The sequence below is a fragment of the Oncorhynchus tshawytscha genome, linkage group LG09 (genome assembly GCF_018296145.1).
Source record: "Oncorhynchus tshawytscha isolate Ot180627B linkage group LG09, Otsh_v2.0, whole genome shotgun sequence".
Lineage (NCBI taxonomy): Eukaryota > Metazoa > Chordata > Actinopteri > Salmoniformes > Salmonidae > Oncorhynchus > Oncorhynchus tshawytscha.
Window position 1 is genome coordinate 71,349,372 of NC_056437.1, and position 18,978 is coordinate 71,368,349.

The 18,978-nt window shown below is 44.7% G+C and overlaps 1 protein-coding gene across 6 annotated transcripts; it reads left to right on the plus strand.

Annotated features, from left to right (window-relative positions):
• Positions 1-1,588: 1,588 nt before the first annotated feature.
• Positions 1,589-18,726, plus strand: LOC112258584 (suppressor of cytokine signaling 7). Of its 6 annotated transcripts, XM_024433030.2 has the most exons (10): positions 1,589-3,822; positions 6,586-6,650; positions 6,864-6,968; positions 8,525-8,614; positions 9,847-9,992; positions 15,087-15,255; positions 16,495-16,623; positions 16,929-17,064; positions 17,466-17,618; positions 17,805-18,726. In XM_024433030.2, the coding sequence occupies exons 1-9, from the start codon at positions 2,264-2,266 to the stop codon at positions 17,593-17,595; spliced, it is 2,529 nt and encodes an 842-aa protein (XP_024288798.1). In that variant the 5' UTR covers positions 1,589-2,263; the 3' UTR covers positions 17,596-17,618; positions 17,805-18,726. The 6 variants fall into 6 exon arrangements, with proteins under 6 accessions (XP_024288798.1, XP_024288799.1, XP_024288800.1 ...); XM_024433031.2 differs by lacking the exon at positions 8,525-8,614; XM_024433032.2 differs by lacking the exon at positions 6,864-6,968 and having other exon boundaries at positions 1,591-3,822; positions 6,586-6,656.
• Positions 18,727-18,978: the final 252 nt, after the last annotated feature.

Sequence of the window (18,978 nt, forward strand, 5' to 3'; positions counted from 1 at the left end):
ATGCACTGTGATGACTTCAGTTTCCATGGCAACACTTAGTTGGTGAGATCTCTAAACTTCCAAAAATGTATCTTTCTATATTGACATAATCAGGTTCATTTTAACTTGGCTTCACTGTTTTGTACTGTTTATGTTCTCCAATACATAAGCATAGGATATGAGCTGTTTTCCATTTTGATTTGAGATTGGGTATTTTTTGCAGTGACTTTGGTTCTCACACCAGTTTGGATTGTGTAACATTGTCCTCAAGGGCTTGGCTATTTACATCATGTCATGTGTTGAAGTTATAAGAATTGCAACTTGAATATAGAATTGGGAACATTAAAACCGGCTTTTTTTTCTTAATATCCAACTAATAATCTATATTGTACTTAATGATGTAACCTTTCCTTTCAATGTTATTCTGTAAATGGCTGTCACTTGTGCCTACTAACCTTATACCCTTGCATTGAGTGTGTGTAGAATAATGATCCATCTTGGTTAAAAGTCAAGTCAGCAAACCATAATTAATCTTGTCCCTCCAGAAATTAACATGACAGGTTGATCATGTTTGCAAAGTGACAGTAATGCAAAATTGGGGGTGTCCCCAACGGCACTTCATTCACCACAGTCTATGGTCCCTGTTCAGAGTAGTGCACTATTTGACCTTGCTGTTGTATGTTAGAAGTTAACCCAAAACACAATGTATGATATTACTTGATCCAATCCTAAGGACAAAGGGAAAGAAATATGGAAGTGCCTTACACTGTTAACTACCATATACAATCAATGATCAGGTCACCTCTAGTGCCTAGCTGACTGAACTGCAAGTGTTGGGATTATTTCCCCACAACTCAATTTAAATGTTGAAATGGTACAGTACTGTCTCATAAACCTGCCATACTGATTTAGCCTGAAATGTGACTCAAACGGGTGAAATGCAGAACTCGACTTATCGTGGAGGCTACATTTTCTAAGAGATACAATGCATCTATAAATAGCACAGTGTAATAAGAAACCGGGTGAATTTATACTTGACCTGAAGAGAGCTTGACCTTACGTTGTAAACAAGTCACCTAAAGGCTCGAGGACCAGGGTCAAAGAGCACACTACGTAAAATTCTTTAAGTAGTGCGTTGTTCCAAAGAAGTTTACTGAAGTGGAAGAGTTTTTTTTTGTTTTTTGTATGTAACCTTTAACTAGGCAAGTCCGTTTATAACAATCGTTATTTACAATGACGGAACTGCCTTGTTAAGGGGCAGAACGACCGATTTTTACCTTGTCAGCTCGGGGATTCGATGCAGCAATCTTTCGGTTACTGGCACAACACCCTAACCAATAGGCTACCTGCCCTGGGGTTTATGTGTGACTGAAGCAGAGGCTATGGGTTTTTGGGGTCCTTTCTACTTCAGGAAGCGTCCAGGGCATGGGCAGTGACAGATTATCTATTATATTGACCAGCTACTCAAGTGGCCGCTCTAACAATGGAAATTGATGTCTTCAAAAACGGAAGACAGGAGGCAAACTCAAGTGGGACCATTCTAGCCAATGAGAGGGCAGATACGCGTGAGAACAAGAGGCACAACTCCTATACAAAGTGGGTTTTTTTTTTCAAAGTTGCCGGGAAGTCACGTGTCCTACTTATATCAGTACGCTCATAACAACCTTAGCATTAATTAAGAAACTCATATTCGAACAAATAAGCCTCACGTGGCAAATAAGCCATTACATTTTTGGTTGACCAAATTCGATACTCGCTGACCTCCATACAAAAAAAACTCGTTTGGTGAGCAAAAAAACAACAACATAAAACGCCACCTGCTGGAGAATACATATTTTGGCCACAGTTATCACTCGTTTCGCATAAATCGGCCCAAAATCATATTTTTCCAGCAGGTGGCAGTTTTTCGGGTTTTGTTTCGCTCTCCAAGCGATTCGTTTTTGTATGGGTATGGGCCTCCTTTATTACCACAAGAAGTGGATTATTGATGTCGCCTCTGCGCAGTCGCCCCGCGAGCCCTAGCGTGCGAACCACCCATTACATCCATGTTGTCTACGAAGAGGGAATCGGCATCAGCAATACTGACGGAACGTTTTAGATGTGTTTTTATTTATTAGCATACATTTATCAGATTTTTTTCCCATGAGGAATATGGAAGTTCAAATGGCTGTCGTTAGGTAGAATGACATGTTTGCAGTCAGCAACCGTGCTATTTATTTTTCTTAATGTTATGTAAGAACAGAGACGGTACGCGGCGCCTCTTGTACCGAATTGAGGCGTAATAATGAATAACGCGCAAGATATGTCTCCTGATTTTGTCTTGATGCGCTTGGTTTCTGCGGCTGAATATGACCGATTGGACGAGGAGAATTTGACGTCGGGCGGTGGAGTGGTTTCCGGATTCGGGAAAGCTGTCTTGGGTAATCATGGCAACAATATCAACAATGGGTTTGAATTTGATCGGAACAACCCCACAGCAGGCCCGGGGATTCCGAGCAATCCCTCCCCGCACTATAGTTCACAGGTTGAGAGCCGGACGGGAGCCCCTGACAGCCGCTTGATGTTGACCCGACCCTTAGTTTCTGATGCGCCTCAACCTCCGGACTTCGCGGTGGCTCAGCGCTTCGATTTCCCGCATGGCGCGGGCAGAGGCTCGCGGGCTCAGCTCATGGTGTTTCAGAACGTCCTTAGGACAAGCGACGGTGTTTTGGAATGCGGCCTCGAGCAACCTCCTGGCTTCCAGGTAAGTGAGGCTGATAAACAGGAAGCCAGTTCTGCCTGTGTCATGATGACCGGTGACAACAATATGGATGTGCAACACCAGAGGCTTCAGTGGCACCCCATTATGAAGCTGTCCAAGGTGGTTGCAGATGCAGGTGACCTGGCTGGAGAGGGAGATGGGCTCTGCCACCGGCACCGCCTGGTCACTGATGCCATGGACTGGCCTCCGCTCCTGGACAAGTCCCTCCGCTTCTGCATCCTGGACCCCAAGAAGACCTGTTCGACGGGGGACACGATCTACCACCACCTGGACGACACGGTGCTCAACCTGGCCCGGAGGCTGGGGGAGCTGGGCCAGGCCTCAGAGATGCTGCTGAAGGAGGGTGGAGAGATGCCTCGCTGTTCCTGTCAGAGCATCCTGGCTTCGGCAACGGGGGGCATAGGCCCTGGAGAGGACCCTAGTGAAACCAGTGACGCCCTCCTGGTGCTGGAGGGCCTGGACTCTGAGGAAGTGGGTGAGCTGGGGCTGGGCGGGGAGGAGTTTAAAGGTGGTGTCCCTGGGCAGGAGGGCGAGACAGACATGGGGCAGGACCGGCGGGGGACTTTCTCAAGCGGCTCCCTCACGGGGCTGATGAGGCAGGTACACAGGCTTGCTGGGGAGTCCTGTGCCTGTGACCCCCAGGTGTGTCCCTCCCCGTTGGATGCCCTGGGCTCTGCTGCAGCCTTAACATCGTCCCTGTCTCTGGCCTCCTCTAACGTCACGGGGCAGCCGGCAACAGTAGCTTCCACCACCCTATCTGGCACCTTACCTTCACAGGACCCTCCCAGCCAAACCTCCCAGCCCCCAAGCAGGGCCACCACGCCAAAGTTAGGGGTGAGGTTGCGAGCTGCCTCACCCGTAGTAGTAGAGGGGGCGGCAGGGGGCGAGAAGACGACCAGAGGGAAGTCCCGGAAAGGCTCTCTAAAGATCCGTCTGAGCAAACTATTCCGGACCAAGAGCAGCAGCGGCTCCAGTCACCTACTGGACAAGAGGCCCTCGCTGGCCTCCTCCACCTCCTCCGGGGGCAGCCTGATGGATGTGTGGGGCTCTGGATCCACCAGCACAGACTTGGACACAGGGAGGTGAGGTTAAGGAGAGGGAAGGGAAGGGGACAGCCCTGTGTCTCTGACTGGGTCAATAGTGTGGTAAGGGTGCGCGACAGCTGTGCGGTCTCAGCTGGTGTTGGTCTAGTACAGTTATCATTATAAACTATTAGTGGCTTTACAGGGGACTATTATAGCGCTAGAGGCGCTCAAACAATGTGGGCGTAGTAGAGTTATTATTACAGAAGTTAAGCTATTAGTAGCCAAATTGAAGGATGATTATAATGCCACAGGCACTAAAGGTAGACTAGTGGTTAGTGGAACTGCAGTCAATTTTCCCAGTGAGAGACAAACATTTTAGATATGAGAGCTTATAGCTCACCTCGGCAACAGAATCACGTTACTCCTCTTATCCGGCTGTTTCATGATTAGCGCTGAAAACACTACAAGAAAGGTGATTAACTTATCATGTTCTTAAAGAAACATGCTGGAACTATTGAGTAGACCATATGCTACAGTAGCGTGATGACTCCAAGCAATTCAACTTTGGTTACTAACTTCATCTCCCTTCTTAGGCATGATGGCTTTATCATGTTCGAAACTCCCAAATCAATGAAGATTCAAAATGTCAACCAATGTTGCCATAGTTGTGTTTGTTCACAGATAAATGCAGTTTAGGACTGTTACCTGTAAACACCTGCTCTTATGTAGCCTTGACATCATGCTCCATAGTTACTGAGGTATTCTGGCATCCAAAATACAGTGCATGTTGCATTTCACCTCCTGGTATTATTTGGCATACCTCGGCACCATCCTGGTTCCACACTGTGTGTGCTGAAGCCACTAAAAAGCACAAGCAGACAAGAGCAGCAGGCAAAGGCTACCTCACCACATCGTCATTTATGTAGCCTAGGCTATCCACTCCATTTTTTGGGGTTATCAACAGAAGCCTCTGGGGACATCTTATGGGCTTGCCACACCACCCCTCATGCCGTACTAATGCCTTGTTTTCATCCTCATGCTGTTGGAGGACTTTGTGTCGGAGGGATCGTGGTAAGATTAGGCCTAATGTATCTAGAGAGTGGCCCATGTTGGCTTATCGGCTACAGCTTTAGCACGAATCCATCACAGTATAACTGTGCCCATTTGGTTGCCAGTTGCCAGCTTTAGACATGTGGTTCACTCCGTTCGCCATGTAGATTTGGCCTCGCAAATTTGTCATGAATACAGTATGTTGCTGTACCTTTTTTTGAAAGCAAAGAAAGCAGCTGGCCATAGCAAGGACGTGAACGTAGTTTAGCATTATAGCCTCCTTCGTTTTGTAGATGCCCGCAGGGCATTGTTTTGCTTTATGTTGTCAAAAGTCAGGGGAAACAAGTTGGAGCTAGTTTTAATGAGTTCAGCCCGCGGATGTTGGACCAACTGCCAGTACAGCATGTGCATTAATTCAACATGTCATTTGAGAAATGTTAATATCTAATTTCAGTCATGTTTTGTTTTTATATATTTTTTTTCTTTTTACTGTTGGGACAACTGCGGTCTTATTTAACCCTTCAAACGCTCACCGGCTGACTTGCTGTAGTCAAATCTAGGCCAGGTTCACGGTTCATGATCTAACCCAGCCAGTCATCATCATGTCTGTCTGTCTGAGCACAGCTCCCACGAGTTCCTATTGTCTCGACTGTGTTCTCATGTTTCCTTTGATTCAGTATGCACAAACCTGAGACGTGCCGTTACTGAACATGATGGGAAACCAGTGTCTCACTCCAGGCAGTTTCCTCTTTCCCTGCTCTCGGCAAACATGGCTCCTCTTTTAAGCGAGGGAAAGGGTGTGGGGAGGGAGGTAGGATTGTGGGAAGGAGTTTGTAGGTGGTGGGGGTGAATATCAGCTGCTGTTTACCCTGCTGTGCTTCAGGCTTAGCTCAAGCGGCATGCTGGGTTTTCCCCACTAGCACTGTCTCTCTCACACACACACACACACACACACACACACACACAAGCTGGCCCCCACTGCAAAGGAATCTGGTAGTCAGCAAGGCACAGCTATCACCCAGTCAGGCCTTCCAGAAGCTTCCTAAAAAATCCCCAAATGTGAAAAACTGTGGAGTGGTGCTGTGTTTTAGGGGGAAGAGTTAAGCTAAGGATGGCTATCCAAACAAGAAGTTACAGCACAGAAATGCTCCAATCAACGAAGGATTGCGTAATCAGAGGAGCTCGTTGTGCTTCTATATATCAGTTTAATAGCGTATATCTTAACTATGTCTTCTTGCTTCAGAAAATAGGCGATATATTTTTTTAACCAAACAAGTCCAATGCTGTTTAAATAAACTGATGCTCAAATAATGACAAAACTGAAATGCAACACCATCAAGCAGGCACAACTGACTTCATTTTTAACCAATCAAGTCTGTTGGAATAGACAGCACCCTCAAGACCCTCAATGATAATGTTGCATCGCTGGCTGCTGACTTCACAGGGTCAGTGTAAGTGACTCTGCTTAAAAAAGAAACGAGCCGATTCGAGGGCAGTCCGGTAGGTTATGGCTGGTCAGGTCCACTAGCCAGAGGTAAGCGTCTGACCCTCTACATCCCAGAGATGGATCTCAGTCCTTGATGTTGAGACACGGTGTACCCTTGAGAAATAGGCCACTGGTTTCATACAGTAGAAGGGTCAAAAAGACATGAGGCTGAGAGAGATGGTTCAAAATGAATGCCGTGGGATTGAAGTCTCGCGGATAATAGTGGTTCTTAGGACTATATAAGGGCTTCTCTTATGCTTGACCCTCTCTCTGTCTCTCCACAGCAAACACCAGCTCTCCAGGCCCCAAAGTGCCTTCTCTCCGTTGGCCTTCGGTCCTGCCTTCACCGGTAATTGTGTGTACTTGAGTGTTTGTGCGCTTTTATTTCTGAATGTGGCGTTAGCTTTATGTCGACGTATATGGCTTGGTAATGGGTGGCTTGTGCTCGGGAGAATGTGTCACTCACATACGCATGTGCACTTAATGTGCCATATAGGATCTCTTCATCTTTTTTCTTTCTCTCTCTGTTTTTCATTTTCCCTCCCTGGATCTCTCCCTCCAGGTGAGACTGTGTCCCTGGAAGACGTGGATATTTCTCGTAGAGGGGTGAACTCTCTGCACCCCCCGACACCTCCACCTCCGCCCAGACGAAGCCTCAGTCTGCTGGGTACTTTCCTCTCTTTCCTGCTTACATTTCCTTGGTGTTTCTTCTGTCGCGTCACCCTCTTCTTCTCCATGTGCCACTCTGCTGCTGGGCTGCCCCTTTTCACTTTCTTTTTTTTCTGGGCTTTTCTCGTTTCCCACAAAAACATTGATGCAAATACGAAAGTACATTGAGGATTTGTGTAAGGGTCAGACGTTTAAAAAAAAATATATATATATATATCTAGGAGGGTTAGAAAAGGTGGTCAGGAGTTAAGCATGGGTAGTTTCTCCAATCTCCGTAGCAGTAGTTGCTGCCTTTGTGTTTTATAGTTGGCATGTGTGTAACGGTTCACTGTGTAAACCAATTTCAGAAACTCAATAGGAATATACGTGATAGGACAGACACTAATACACGTATGGTTCGGTGCCACTTGGGTTTGTAGTACAACAATGACTCGTTGGTTTTCTGTGACTTCAAATGCATTAGGCCTTGTGACTTATGGTACAGGGTCAGAATTGCAGAACTGAATTTGTTTTAAGAAGTCTCTTTGTCTGTCTGTCTCTTTGTCTGTCTGTCTCTTTGTCTGTCTGTCTCTTTGTCTGTCTGTCTCTTTGTCTGTCTGTCTCTCTCTCTTTCTTTCTCTTTCTCTCTCTCTTTCGCTCTCTCTTTCGCTCTCTCTCTCTCTCTTTCTTTCTCTTTCTCTTTATCTCTCTCTTTCTTTATCTCTCTCTCTTTCTCTCTCTTTCTCTCTCTTTCTCTCTCTGTTGGCCTCAGACGACGTGTGGGTTTCTTTCTTTAGACCATGTTCTAGTAGGTTAGCACCCAATTAGCATTAGTAATGTGGTCGATGCCAAGGCTGAGAACGTCATCAGACTGAAGATACACAGAAGTCACGATGCAGTCATGATCAGACAACGGTCTGGAGAGTGCTTGCGTTGCTATGGTACAGGTTGTTTTTCTATGACTAAAGATCCCACGTTTTCCTATTAGCCTACTTCATGCCTATGCCTCTAGCTACTAAAGCCATTTCTGGTTCCTCTGCCTGGGCATCCGGCCACACTTCCTCAACACACAACAATCATTAGAGGCTTAACATCCAGGTTGTGATAGAGGTTTTGCCCATTTAATATAGGATGACGATACTGGAGCCCCAGCAACATTTTGGAGGACAAATGAGACTAAGGGAATGGGGGTACAGATGGGTATTTGCTCAATGCCTTGCTATGCCAATGTCTGTCCAGCTTGGTGATCGGTCACTGCTTTCTTCATATGCTCTGCCTGGTGTCATTTTCGCTCTGTGGCTTGATTGTGACATCACTGTGTGTCGGGATCCCACTTCTGACACCAACAGTACCCAGTTTGGATGTGAGACATTCATTGTGGTTCTTTTGAGGCAAAGTGCTCCTGTATAATGTGACCACCACTAGTCCTTTATCTTATAGTGTGCCATTCAGCCATCAGTATGCTCAACTTGAAAGGAAGCCAGAGGAAGAGGAGGTTGCCATTTTGATGTCCGTAAAGTTCAGGGTGGTGGCTGGCCTCTTAAAGCCTGTGCCTCCCGCTGTGCTCTGTTCCAGATGACTTTGGTGGGCCTCAGCCTGGGCCTTTCCTAGAGAGTGGTGTTCATCCCTCCCATGCCTTCATCCAGCATAGCCTCAGCCTCAATGGTAAGAGCAAAGCCGGGGCAAGAGAGGTCAAGGGGGCTTACCAGTGGGGCACAGAGAGAGAGACTCATAAAGACATAGGCTAGAGAATTGAAAAATCATAGACTATGTACCCTTCTAAAACATTTTCTATTTTACTGTGATATGTCTAACTCATTTCAGTAGGTAGGCTTTTTTTTTTTTCATTGTTATAAAGTATCTGGACACTAAGTTTGGTTAACAGATATTCTGCTACGGTGAGGTTAATGGTTGGGATATTATTGCTTTCCCTGACAGGGTTTCTTCTTCCTTCTGTAACCATATGCACATACAGACTACTAGCATTGGTATTGTAATATCTACTGAGCTACGTTATATAATCAGAAATGATTGTGTGTAGGTAGAGCTGACGCATTTCCGTATTCTGACGCAGAATCAGATATCCTTCTACATTGGTATTTGAACATTGTGAAACATTGCAACCTCCTGAATAAGCCCCATGCAGGTTTACCAGACCATTTCTCTTGCTTTAATAGGGTCGGCTCAAAGAAAGGCCTTGGCAAAGTGCTGTGATCAGAGGCAGCAGGGAAAGAAAAGTAACATGGGGATCCCTAATGAAGAACAAGATTTAGAAAGAGGCAGATAATGAATACTCATTATCATTTCAGGAAAAGGATTGCATTGAGGACCATCTCCTGAAAATGGTGAAATGATAGTTTAATCGTAGATATCACATTGTGCACACGGAACGTATGATTGTGCCCAGTTAAAAGCCTGGTCAATTTGCATGATGTTAAAAACGTGTCTGGTTGAATGATTTTGGTGATTTATATTCAGACGGACTGGTGAGATTGTCAGAGACCGAGGCAGATGAAGTGACTAACCATTTGATGGCCATCTGTACCTGAGAGAGAGATTTAACTTATAGGCTACTTCAGTACATGCATGATAGACTTATTCGTTATATTGTCACAGATGTGTCATTCCACCCAATAATTTAACCTATAACGGAGGCTCCAATTGTTTTGTTTGTTAGGTCACATAGTCAGGACAATGACACACAACCGCTTACCCTGAGCTACACACTTGCTCATGTTTCTTTTAAGCAGGATGAATTTATGGCTTATTTGGCAACAATTTCTGGAAATACCATGTGTTTCTAATGCCTATTTTTATTTTTTTACTGAATGTTCTAGTAGCCACCAGTAAGAGTGAATGATAAACCCTGGATCTGAGTGTGTGGCCCTGTGTTTCAGATACGTTCCTGCGGGGTCTCCCCCGGCCCATCCCGCTGCCTGGCGACGGCCAGAACCCGTCTCGGGTGGACCAGCGCCCACTGCTGTGCCCACTGAGCCGCCCCGATGCCAGCAGCTTTGCCACCAGCCTCCGAGAACTGGAAAAAGTAGGACATGTCACGTGTACATAGGCACATTGACATTCTTACAGACACAGTGCTAGGTTCAGACAATGTTCCCTCTAAGCTGCGTACGGGCGTGCAGCTCCCCCGGGACTGCCGTGCATAAGAAATATCAGCCCGCGCAGAGAAGCACGAGATTGAACTTGAATTGCCAATATTAACCACTTTCAATTCAACATACCGAAACAAAATTAACTATGCAAGACTTAGTATGCAAAGCTAACTATGCAAGAGATTTTCTTGTAGGCAGAACACACCGGAGTAGGATTCTATTGCATTGACAGGCACGACTCAGCCTGTACTCTACAGACCGGTGCGGCAAAACCAGTATCCCAATGTGCAAATACACCTTTGCCATATATGGATCTGTGTCATTCACTTTGCACGGGACTGTGTTTACACCATGAGTGGTTGTGAGTAGATATGCACATAGATGTGCATATTTGTTCATAATCTTTGCTAATAAGTGAGCTATTAGCCCATTTATAGCTAGTCAGCAATGGGGGAGTTGTTGCTTCCTACAAGAGCACAAAAGCAAGTCAGGTGAAGACATTTTTTTTTCAGCAGGCCTTAAAAATGTGTTCAGTACCGGGGGAAAAATGAGAGAACATTGGACACGGTGCTAGGTACAGACACGGTGCTACAGTAGGTTCAGACACAATGCTAGGTTCAGACACGGTGCTAGGTACAGACACGGTGCTACAGTAGGTTCAGACACAATGCTAGGTTCAGACAAATCAAATGTATTTATTAAGCCCTTTTTACATCAGCAGAAACCCAGCCTAAAACCCCAAACAAAAAGCAATGCAGATTTAGAAGCATGGTGGCTAGGGAAAAACTCCCTAGAAAGGCAGGAACCTAGAGAGGAACCAGGTTCTGAGGGGTGGCCAGTCCTCTTCTGGCTGTGCCGGGTGGAGATTATAAGAGTACGTGGCCATTAAGGCCAGATCATTCCTCAAGATGTTCAAATGTTCATAGATGACCGGCAGGGTCAAATAATAATCACAGTGGTTGTAGAGGGTGCAACAGGTCAGCACCTCAGGAGTAAATGTCAGTTGGCTTTTCATAGCTGAGCATTCAGAGGAAATTGTAGAATTAGAGGGAGCATACCTAAGATCACACAGGACACCAGATAAGACAGGAGGACAGACTGACCTTAGCCCCCCGGCACATAGACTATTGCAGCATAGATAATGGAGGCTGAGACAGGGGTCAGGATACTGTGGGCCCCGTCTGACAATACCACCGGACAGGGTCAAACAGGCAGGATATAACCCCACCCACTTTGCCAAAGCACAGCCCCCATACCACTAGAGGGATATCAACAGACCACCAACTAAGAGTAGGGGTGTTAACCCCGGTGTCCTGGCTAAATTCCCAATCTGGCCCTCAAACCATCACGGTCACCTTATAATCCCCAGTTTACAATTGGCTCATTCATCGCCCTCCTCTCCCCTGTAACTATTCCCCAGGTTTTTTCTGTAAATGAGAACGTGTTCTCAGTCAACTTACCTGGTAAAATAACGGATAAATAAAAAAACGTACTACCCTGAGACAAGACTGAGTATAGACACAGAACTAGGTTGAGACTAGAGGTCGACCGATTATGATTTTTCAACACTGATACCTATTATTGGAAGACCAAAAAAAGGCGATACCGATTAATCGGCTAATTTTTATATATATATATTTGTAATAATGACAATTACAACAATACTGAATGAACAATGAACACATTTATTTTAACTTAATATAATACATAAATAAAATCTATTAAGTCTCAAATAAATAATGAAACATGCTCAATTTGGTATAAATAATGCAAAAACACAGTGTTGGAGAAGAAAGTAGAAGTGCAATATGTGCCATGTAAAAAGGCTAACGTTTAAGTTCCTTGCTCAAACATATGAAAGCTGGTGGTTCAATATTCCCAGTTCTTCAATATTCCCAGTTAAGAAGTTTTAGGTTGTAATTACTATAGGAATTATGACGCGTTGACTATTTCTCTCTCTACCATTTGTATTTCAATACCTTTGAATATTGGATGTTCTAATAGGCACTTTAGTATTGCCAGCCAAATCTCAGGAGTTGATAGGCTTGAAGTCATAAACAGCACTGTGCTTCAAACATTGCTAAGAGCTGCTGGCAAATGCAGTAATGTTTGAATGAATGCTTATGAGCCTGCTGCTGCCTACAACCGCTCAGTCAGACTGCTCTATCAAATCATAGACTTAATTTTAATAAACACACAGAAATACGAGCCTTTGGTCATTAATATGGTAAAATCCGGAAACTATAATTTCGAAAACAAAACGTTTATTCTTTCAGTGAAATACAGAACCGTTCCGTATTGTATTGAACGGGTGGCAGCCCTAAGACTAAATATTGCTGTTATATTGCACAACCTTCAATGCTATGTCATAATTATGTAAAATTCTGGAAAATTAGTTCGCAACGAGCCAGGCGGCCCAAACTGCTGCATATACCCTGACTGCTTGCAATGAACGCAAGAGAAGTGACACAATTTCCCTAGTTAATATTGCCTGCTAGCATGAATTTCTTAACTAAATATGCAGGCTTAAAAATCTATACTTCTGTGTATTGATTTTAAGAAAGGCATTGATTTTTATGGTTAGGTACATTTGTGCAATGATTGTGCTTTTTTCGGCAATGCGCTTTTGTTAAATTATCATCCGTTTGTCAAAGTTAAAGTAGGCTGTGATTCGATAATAAATTAACAGCCACCGCATTGATTATATGCAATGCAGGACACGCTAGTTAACCTAATAATATCATCAACCATGTGTAGTTAACTAGTGATTATGTGAAGTTTGATTGTTTTTTATAAGATAAGTTTAATGCTAGCTAGCAACTTACCTTGGCTCTTTTCTGCACTCGCATAACAGGTGGTCAGCCTGCCACGCAGTTTCCTCGTGGATTGCAATGTAATCGGCCATAATTGGCGTCCAAAAATGCTGATTACCGATTGTTATGAAAACATTCAATCGGACCTAATTAATCGGCCATTCCGATTAATCGGTCGACCTCTAGTTTATGCCAGCAGCATACCACCCTGCATACCACTGCTGGCTTGCTTCTGAAGCTAAGCAGGGTTGGTTCTGGTCAGTTCCTGGATGGGAGACCAGATGCTGCTGGAATTGGTGTTGGAGGGCCAGTAGGAGGCACTCTTTCCTCTGGTCTAAAAAATATATTTCCCAATGCCCCAGGGCAGTGATTGGGGACACTGCCCTGTGTAGGGTACCGTCTTTCGGATGGGACGTTAAACAGGTGTCCTGACTCTCTGAGGTCATTAAAGATCCCATGGCACTTATCGTAAGAGTAAGGGTGTTAACCCCAGTGTCCTGGCTAAATTCCCAATCTGGCCCTCAAACCATCACAGAGCTCGGTCCAGTTAGATAATACTAAGATCATAACAAACACATCCCATAACACAGGCAGATACTTCTAATACTTCTGGTCTTTAGATGTGCATGCATGCATGTAAAAAAGGTTGGGACACACCTACTCAATCAAGGGTTTTTCTTTAGTTTTACTATTTTCTACATTGAAGAATAATAGTGGATACATCAAAAGGATGAAATAACACATATGGAATCTTGTAGGAACCCAAAAAGTGTTAATCAAATCAAAATATATTTGAGATTCTTCAAAGTAGCCACCCTTTGCCTTGATGACAGCTTTGCACACTCTTGGCATTCTCTCAACCAGCTTCACAAGGAATGCTTTTCCAACAGTCTTGAAGGAGTTCCAACATATGCTGAGCACTTGTTGGCTGCTTTTCCTTCACTCTGTGGCCCAACTCAGGTTGGGTGATTGTGGAGGCCAGGTCATCTGATGCAGCATTACATCACTTTCCTTCTTGGTCAAATAGCCCTTACACAGCCTGGAGGTGTTTTGAGTCATTGTCCTGTTGAAAAACAAATGATAGAACCACTAAGCGCAAACCAGATGGGATATCGCTGCAGAATGCTGTGGTAGCTACGCTGGTTAAGTGTGCCTTGAATTCTAAATAAATCAGACTGTGTCACCAGCAGAGCACCTCCACACCATCACACCTCCTCTGTGCTTCATGGTGGGAACTACACATGTGGAGATCATATGTTCACCTACTCTGCGTCTCACAAAGACACAGCGGTTGGAACCAAAAATCTAATTTTTGAACTCATCAGACCAAAGGACAGATTTCCACCAGTCCAATGTCCATTGCTCGTGTTTCTTAGCCAAAGCAAGTCTCTCCTTCTTATTGATGTCCTTTAGTAGTGGTTTCTTTGCAGCAATTTCGACCATGAGGGCCTGATTTACGCAGTCTCCTCTGAACAGTTGATGTTGAGATGTGTCTGTTACTTTAACTCTGAAGCATTTATTTGGGCTGAAATCTGAGGTGCAGTTAACTCTAATTAATTTATTCTCTGCAGCAGACGTAACTCTGGGTCTTCCTTTCCTGTGGGGGTCCTCATGAGAGCCAGTTTCATCATAGTGCTTTATGGTTTTTGCGACTGCACTTGAAAAAACATTCAAAGTTCTTGAAATGTTCTGTATTGACTGACCTTCATGTCTTAAAGTAAGGATTGACTGTCATTTCTCTTTGCTTATTTGAGCTGTTCTTGCCATAATATGGACTTGGTATTTTACCAAATAGGGCTATATTCTGTATACCACCCCTACCTTGTCACAACACAACTGATTGGCTCAAACCCATTAAGAAGGATAGAAATTCCACAAATGAACTTTTAAGAAGGCACACCTGTTAATTGAAATGCATTCCAGATGACTACCTCATGAAGCTGGTTGAGAGAATGCCAAGAGTGTTCAAAGCTGTCATCAAGGCAAAGGGTGGCTACTTTGAAGAATCTCAAATATAAAATATATTTTGATTTGTTAAACACTTTTTTTTTTGGTTACTACATGATTCCATATGTGCTATTTCATTGTTTTGATATCTTCACTATTATTCTACCATGTAGAAAGTAGTAAAAATAAAGAAAAACCCATGGAATGAGCAGGTGTCCAAACTTTTTTATATTTGATGTGAATTTGCCTATATCTGTGTGAGCGTAGTGTGGCTGGTACTGGGGTCCTATGAACTGGGAGGATGCAGAGATGAAGCTGAAGGCCAAGCCAGACGGGGCGTTCCTGGTGAGGGACAGCTCTGACCCCCGCTACATCCTCAGCCTGAGCTTCCGCTCCCAGGGGGTCACACACCACACGCGCATGGAGCACTACAGAGGTGAGTTACACACACACACACACACACACACACGCAAGCATGCACATACACACACACACGCTATAGGTACTCTACGTTAGGGGTGTTCCAATCTGGCTATACTCTGTCATCGTATCTGTAAATTGACAGTTGCTAGTCAAATTGGATGATACTCGTGATCAGAAAAAACGTGGAAGTGTTTAATATGCTTAAGTAGATGTTGGCAAAATGTCCATCTCCCTGCACGTTTAAAGACCAAACTAGCTGCAGATGAGGAGCAGCGTGCGGAGGGGTGTCTTGTCTGTTTCTGTGTGCAGCGACCAGACAAGTTTGTTGTCACTCAGAGTGCGCATCGGAGGTTCATCTTTCTACCCTAGCCCCGCTTGTTAGCAATGTGCTGAGTATCTAACAGGAGACCGTAGTAATCTGAATGATCAGACTGAAACATGCGGGGAGAAGTGATCGGGTGAAGTTATGAAGTGAAGCGGGTGGACGGAGAAATACAGCTTCACTCTATCTAGTCGGAGAAGCAGGATCGACGTAGAACCCGCCCATTTCTTTACAGACAGGCAAGCTAACCAGTTGAGTTATTTAGACCACGTAGCACCTCACACTTTATTTAAAGATGCACGCTGGCACCCGAAAATGTTTTTGTTGTTGTTCCGTTCACTGATAATAAATAAAATCGCATTGGTGTCAGCAATTGCCCATATCTGTTACGATTCTGTTCTGTCAGACTACTCTGCACGCCCCTACTCTACATGCGCTCTCATGCAGCACTTTTAACTGAAGATGTAAGCCATGTACACACACGTTGGATGGTTTCATGTCGGGTCTTGCCATTGGATGGTTTCATGTCGGGTCTTGCCATTGGATGGTTTCATGTCGGGTCTTGCCATTGGATGGTTTCATGTCGGGTCTTGCCATTGGATGGTTTCATGTCGGGTCTTGCCATTGGATGGTTTCATGTCGGGTCTTGCCATTGGATGGTTTCATGTGGTCTTGCCATTGGATGGTTTCATGTCGGGTCTTGCCATTGAATGGTTTCATGTCGGGTCTTGCCATTGAATGGTTTCATGTCGGATCTTGCCATTGGATGGTTTCATGTCGGATCTTGCCATTGGATGGTTTCATGTCGGGTCTTGCCATTGGATGGTTTCATGTCGGGTCTTGCCATTGGATGGTTTCATGTCGGGTCTTGCCATTGGATGGTTTCATGTCGTGTCTTATTGATTGGTCTTTTTCTCTCTTTCTTCACAGGAACCTTCAGCCTCTGGTGTCACCCAAAGTTTGAGGACCGCTGTCATTCTGTGGTAGAGTTTATCGAACGGGCCATCATGCACTCCAAGAACGGAAAATTCCTCTACTTCCTGCGCTCACGGGTCCCAGGTAAGAACCTACCAATCAGAGTGGGACAATGCTAAATGACTGCTCCGTCGCTGTATATGGATCTGAATCATAGGTTACATACAGCACCATTTTAAAGTTGCTATTACTAACACCTATTTAGCACTGGGTTTTCATAACTAATTAGGCCTTAGGTTTGTTTTGACTTTACTATATTTTCACAATTAGTGTTGTATTTATATATGGTGGAGGATGTAGTTCACTCTCTAGGGTAGAATTTAGTATGCTTATGATGTGTGTTCCACTGATGTACATTAATATGTGTGTGACCATGGTTTCTCCTCCAGGCCTCCCCCCGACCCCGGTCCAGCTACTGTACCCAGTGTCCCGCTTCAGCAGTGTCAAGTCCCTGCAGCACCTCTGTCGCTTCTGCATTCGCCAGCTGATCCGCATAGACCACATCCAGGAGCTCCCGCTGCCCACGTACGTAGAAACGCAACACACAGATCTGCCCACATTATAGAAACGCAACATATAGACCACATCCAAGAGCTCCTGGCTGCCCATGCACTGCCCTGCCTGTATAGACCAGTGACCCATGATATAGTGTGACATATAGTGCCCTCTAGTGTACAAAATAAGTGAAACATCCGAAGACAGACTAAATATAATCAACACAACAAATAACCACAAAGGCAGGCCAAAATGGCTCCACAAGATGTTGGGATTTGTGTACAATGGTGGGATTGTTTAGGATATTGACATAGTGGAAGATTTTGATAGTGTGTATTGGGATGGTTATATTTTCTATCCATTAATACACACAGGCAGACAGTTTTGTATTGGAAGGGCTTGTATAAAATGTACCCCGTCTCTTCCCATAGGCCCCTCATAGTCTACCTGCGAAAGTTCTACTACTATGATCCTGAGGAGGAGATGTACATGTCAATCAAGGAGATGGGGCGGGACACGACCACCCAACCGGCGACTGGCCAGCCGGAGTCTCAAACGTAGCACTTGGAAGATCTATGGAGCAAGTGAGTGATGGGCATTTGGGCCACCAATTGAGCAGTGTTGTTAAATTACGTTTATACTGAAATACTGTATTTGGTACATTATACAATTGACTTTTCCATATATTTTCAATGAAAACATTGTGGTGTGCATTGTTTAGTGTGTCCACCAGTCAGTGTATATAATGTCCTTATCCTTTGTTGTTGCAGGGTTTTTATACACGTGGACAGCTTACCTGAAGACTGATGGTGACTGATTGGGGACAGTCTCGCTCAAACCCTCTTGTGCCAGACTGTGCACTAATCAGCGCTCTTGGTTGACTCGGTATCCGGACGTCTGGGGGCAGGGTTTTACATGATCCACCCTCCTCCCTTTTTGATTGGCCCACAGAAACTGGAGGAGGAGCAGGGGATGAGGAATCTCCACCCACCCGGCCAGTGAGGAAGATATCTGACCTCGGGGCTGAACTGGAAGAGCTGACTGACTACTTGCCATTGTGCTAACTACAGTAAGCCCCCCAGCTAAGACTGGACATCACTGCAACATTGTGGAAACGTCACATGTACCTGAGTAGGAAGAACATGTCAATCCAACCGAGCGCACCCTTGAGCCTGGAGGCTAAGACGATAGGTTGAGGGTCGAAGTATATGGAACCAAATCAGTTTGGAAAACGATGCACTTGACCTTTGTTTGTAGCCCTGCTCTGAAAAGGTCTGGGAAAAGGGACAGCTCATTGTTTGGACCAGAGTATAAAAAGTTGTCTACTGTATGTCAGCCAAGGAGGAGAAACTGTACACACCTTTCTGATGTGATGCATTCTCAAGTACAGAGAAATATCATTTTTGTTGTTTCCTCTTAAAATATTTGGTTGCTGCTGATTTTGATCTGCCCCTTTTTGAGTTGACTGCCTGAGCTGTGTGTGTGTCTGCGTGCCTGTATGTGTGTGTAAATACTGTGCGTTGGCGTTAGCGGTTGGTGGCTAACCAGAGTTATTTGGTGGTGTAACATCACTGGAGGATATCGTGGTTGGCTCTCAACTCTGGAATCCAACTGGAATTCTCTTGCTATACTGTTATTGAGCAAATGCGTTACCAGAACAAATAATAATAAAACTGTTGATGGAATTTAAAACATGAGAAAAGCGCCTTACTTTATGTCACTGGCTGAGATTCAATCCAAGGCGCCCAATAGAAAAGGCACATTGTTGGCTGTTCAGTGCGCTGCTCTATAACGTACCTTGGATTGAGTATTGACCTGTCTGTCTGTGCTTGTCATTGTTTCTCCAACCAAACACACCCTACCACAGATATACAGTTGAAATCGGATGTTTACATACACTTAGATTGGAGTCATTGAAACTCGTTTTTCAGCCACTCCACACAT

What these genes read in the sequence shown, in the direction of transcription:
- LOC112258584 (XM_024433030.2), top strand. Translation starts at nt 2,264, where the DNA reads ATGAATAACGCGCAAGATATGTCTCCTGATTTTGTCTTGATGCGCTTG. An exon ending in ACGAAGCCTCAGTCTGCTGG is followed by an intron (nt 6,969 to 8,524) that starts GTACTTTCCTCT and finishes GCTCTGTTCCAG; the next exon opens with ATGACTTTGGTGGGCCTCAG. An exon ending in GCATAGCCTCAGCCTCAATG is followed by an intron (nt 8,615 to 9,846) that starts GTAAGAGCAAAG and finishes CCTGTGTTTCAG; the next exon opens with ATACGTTCCTGCGGGGTCTC.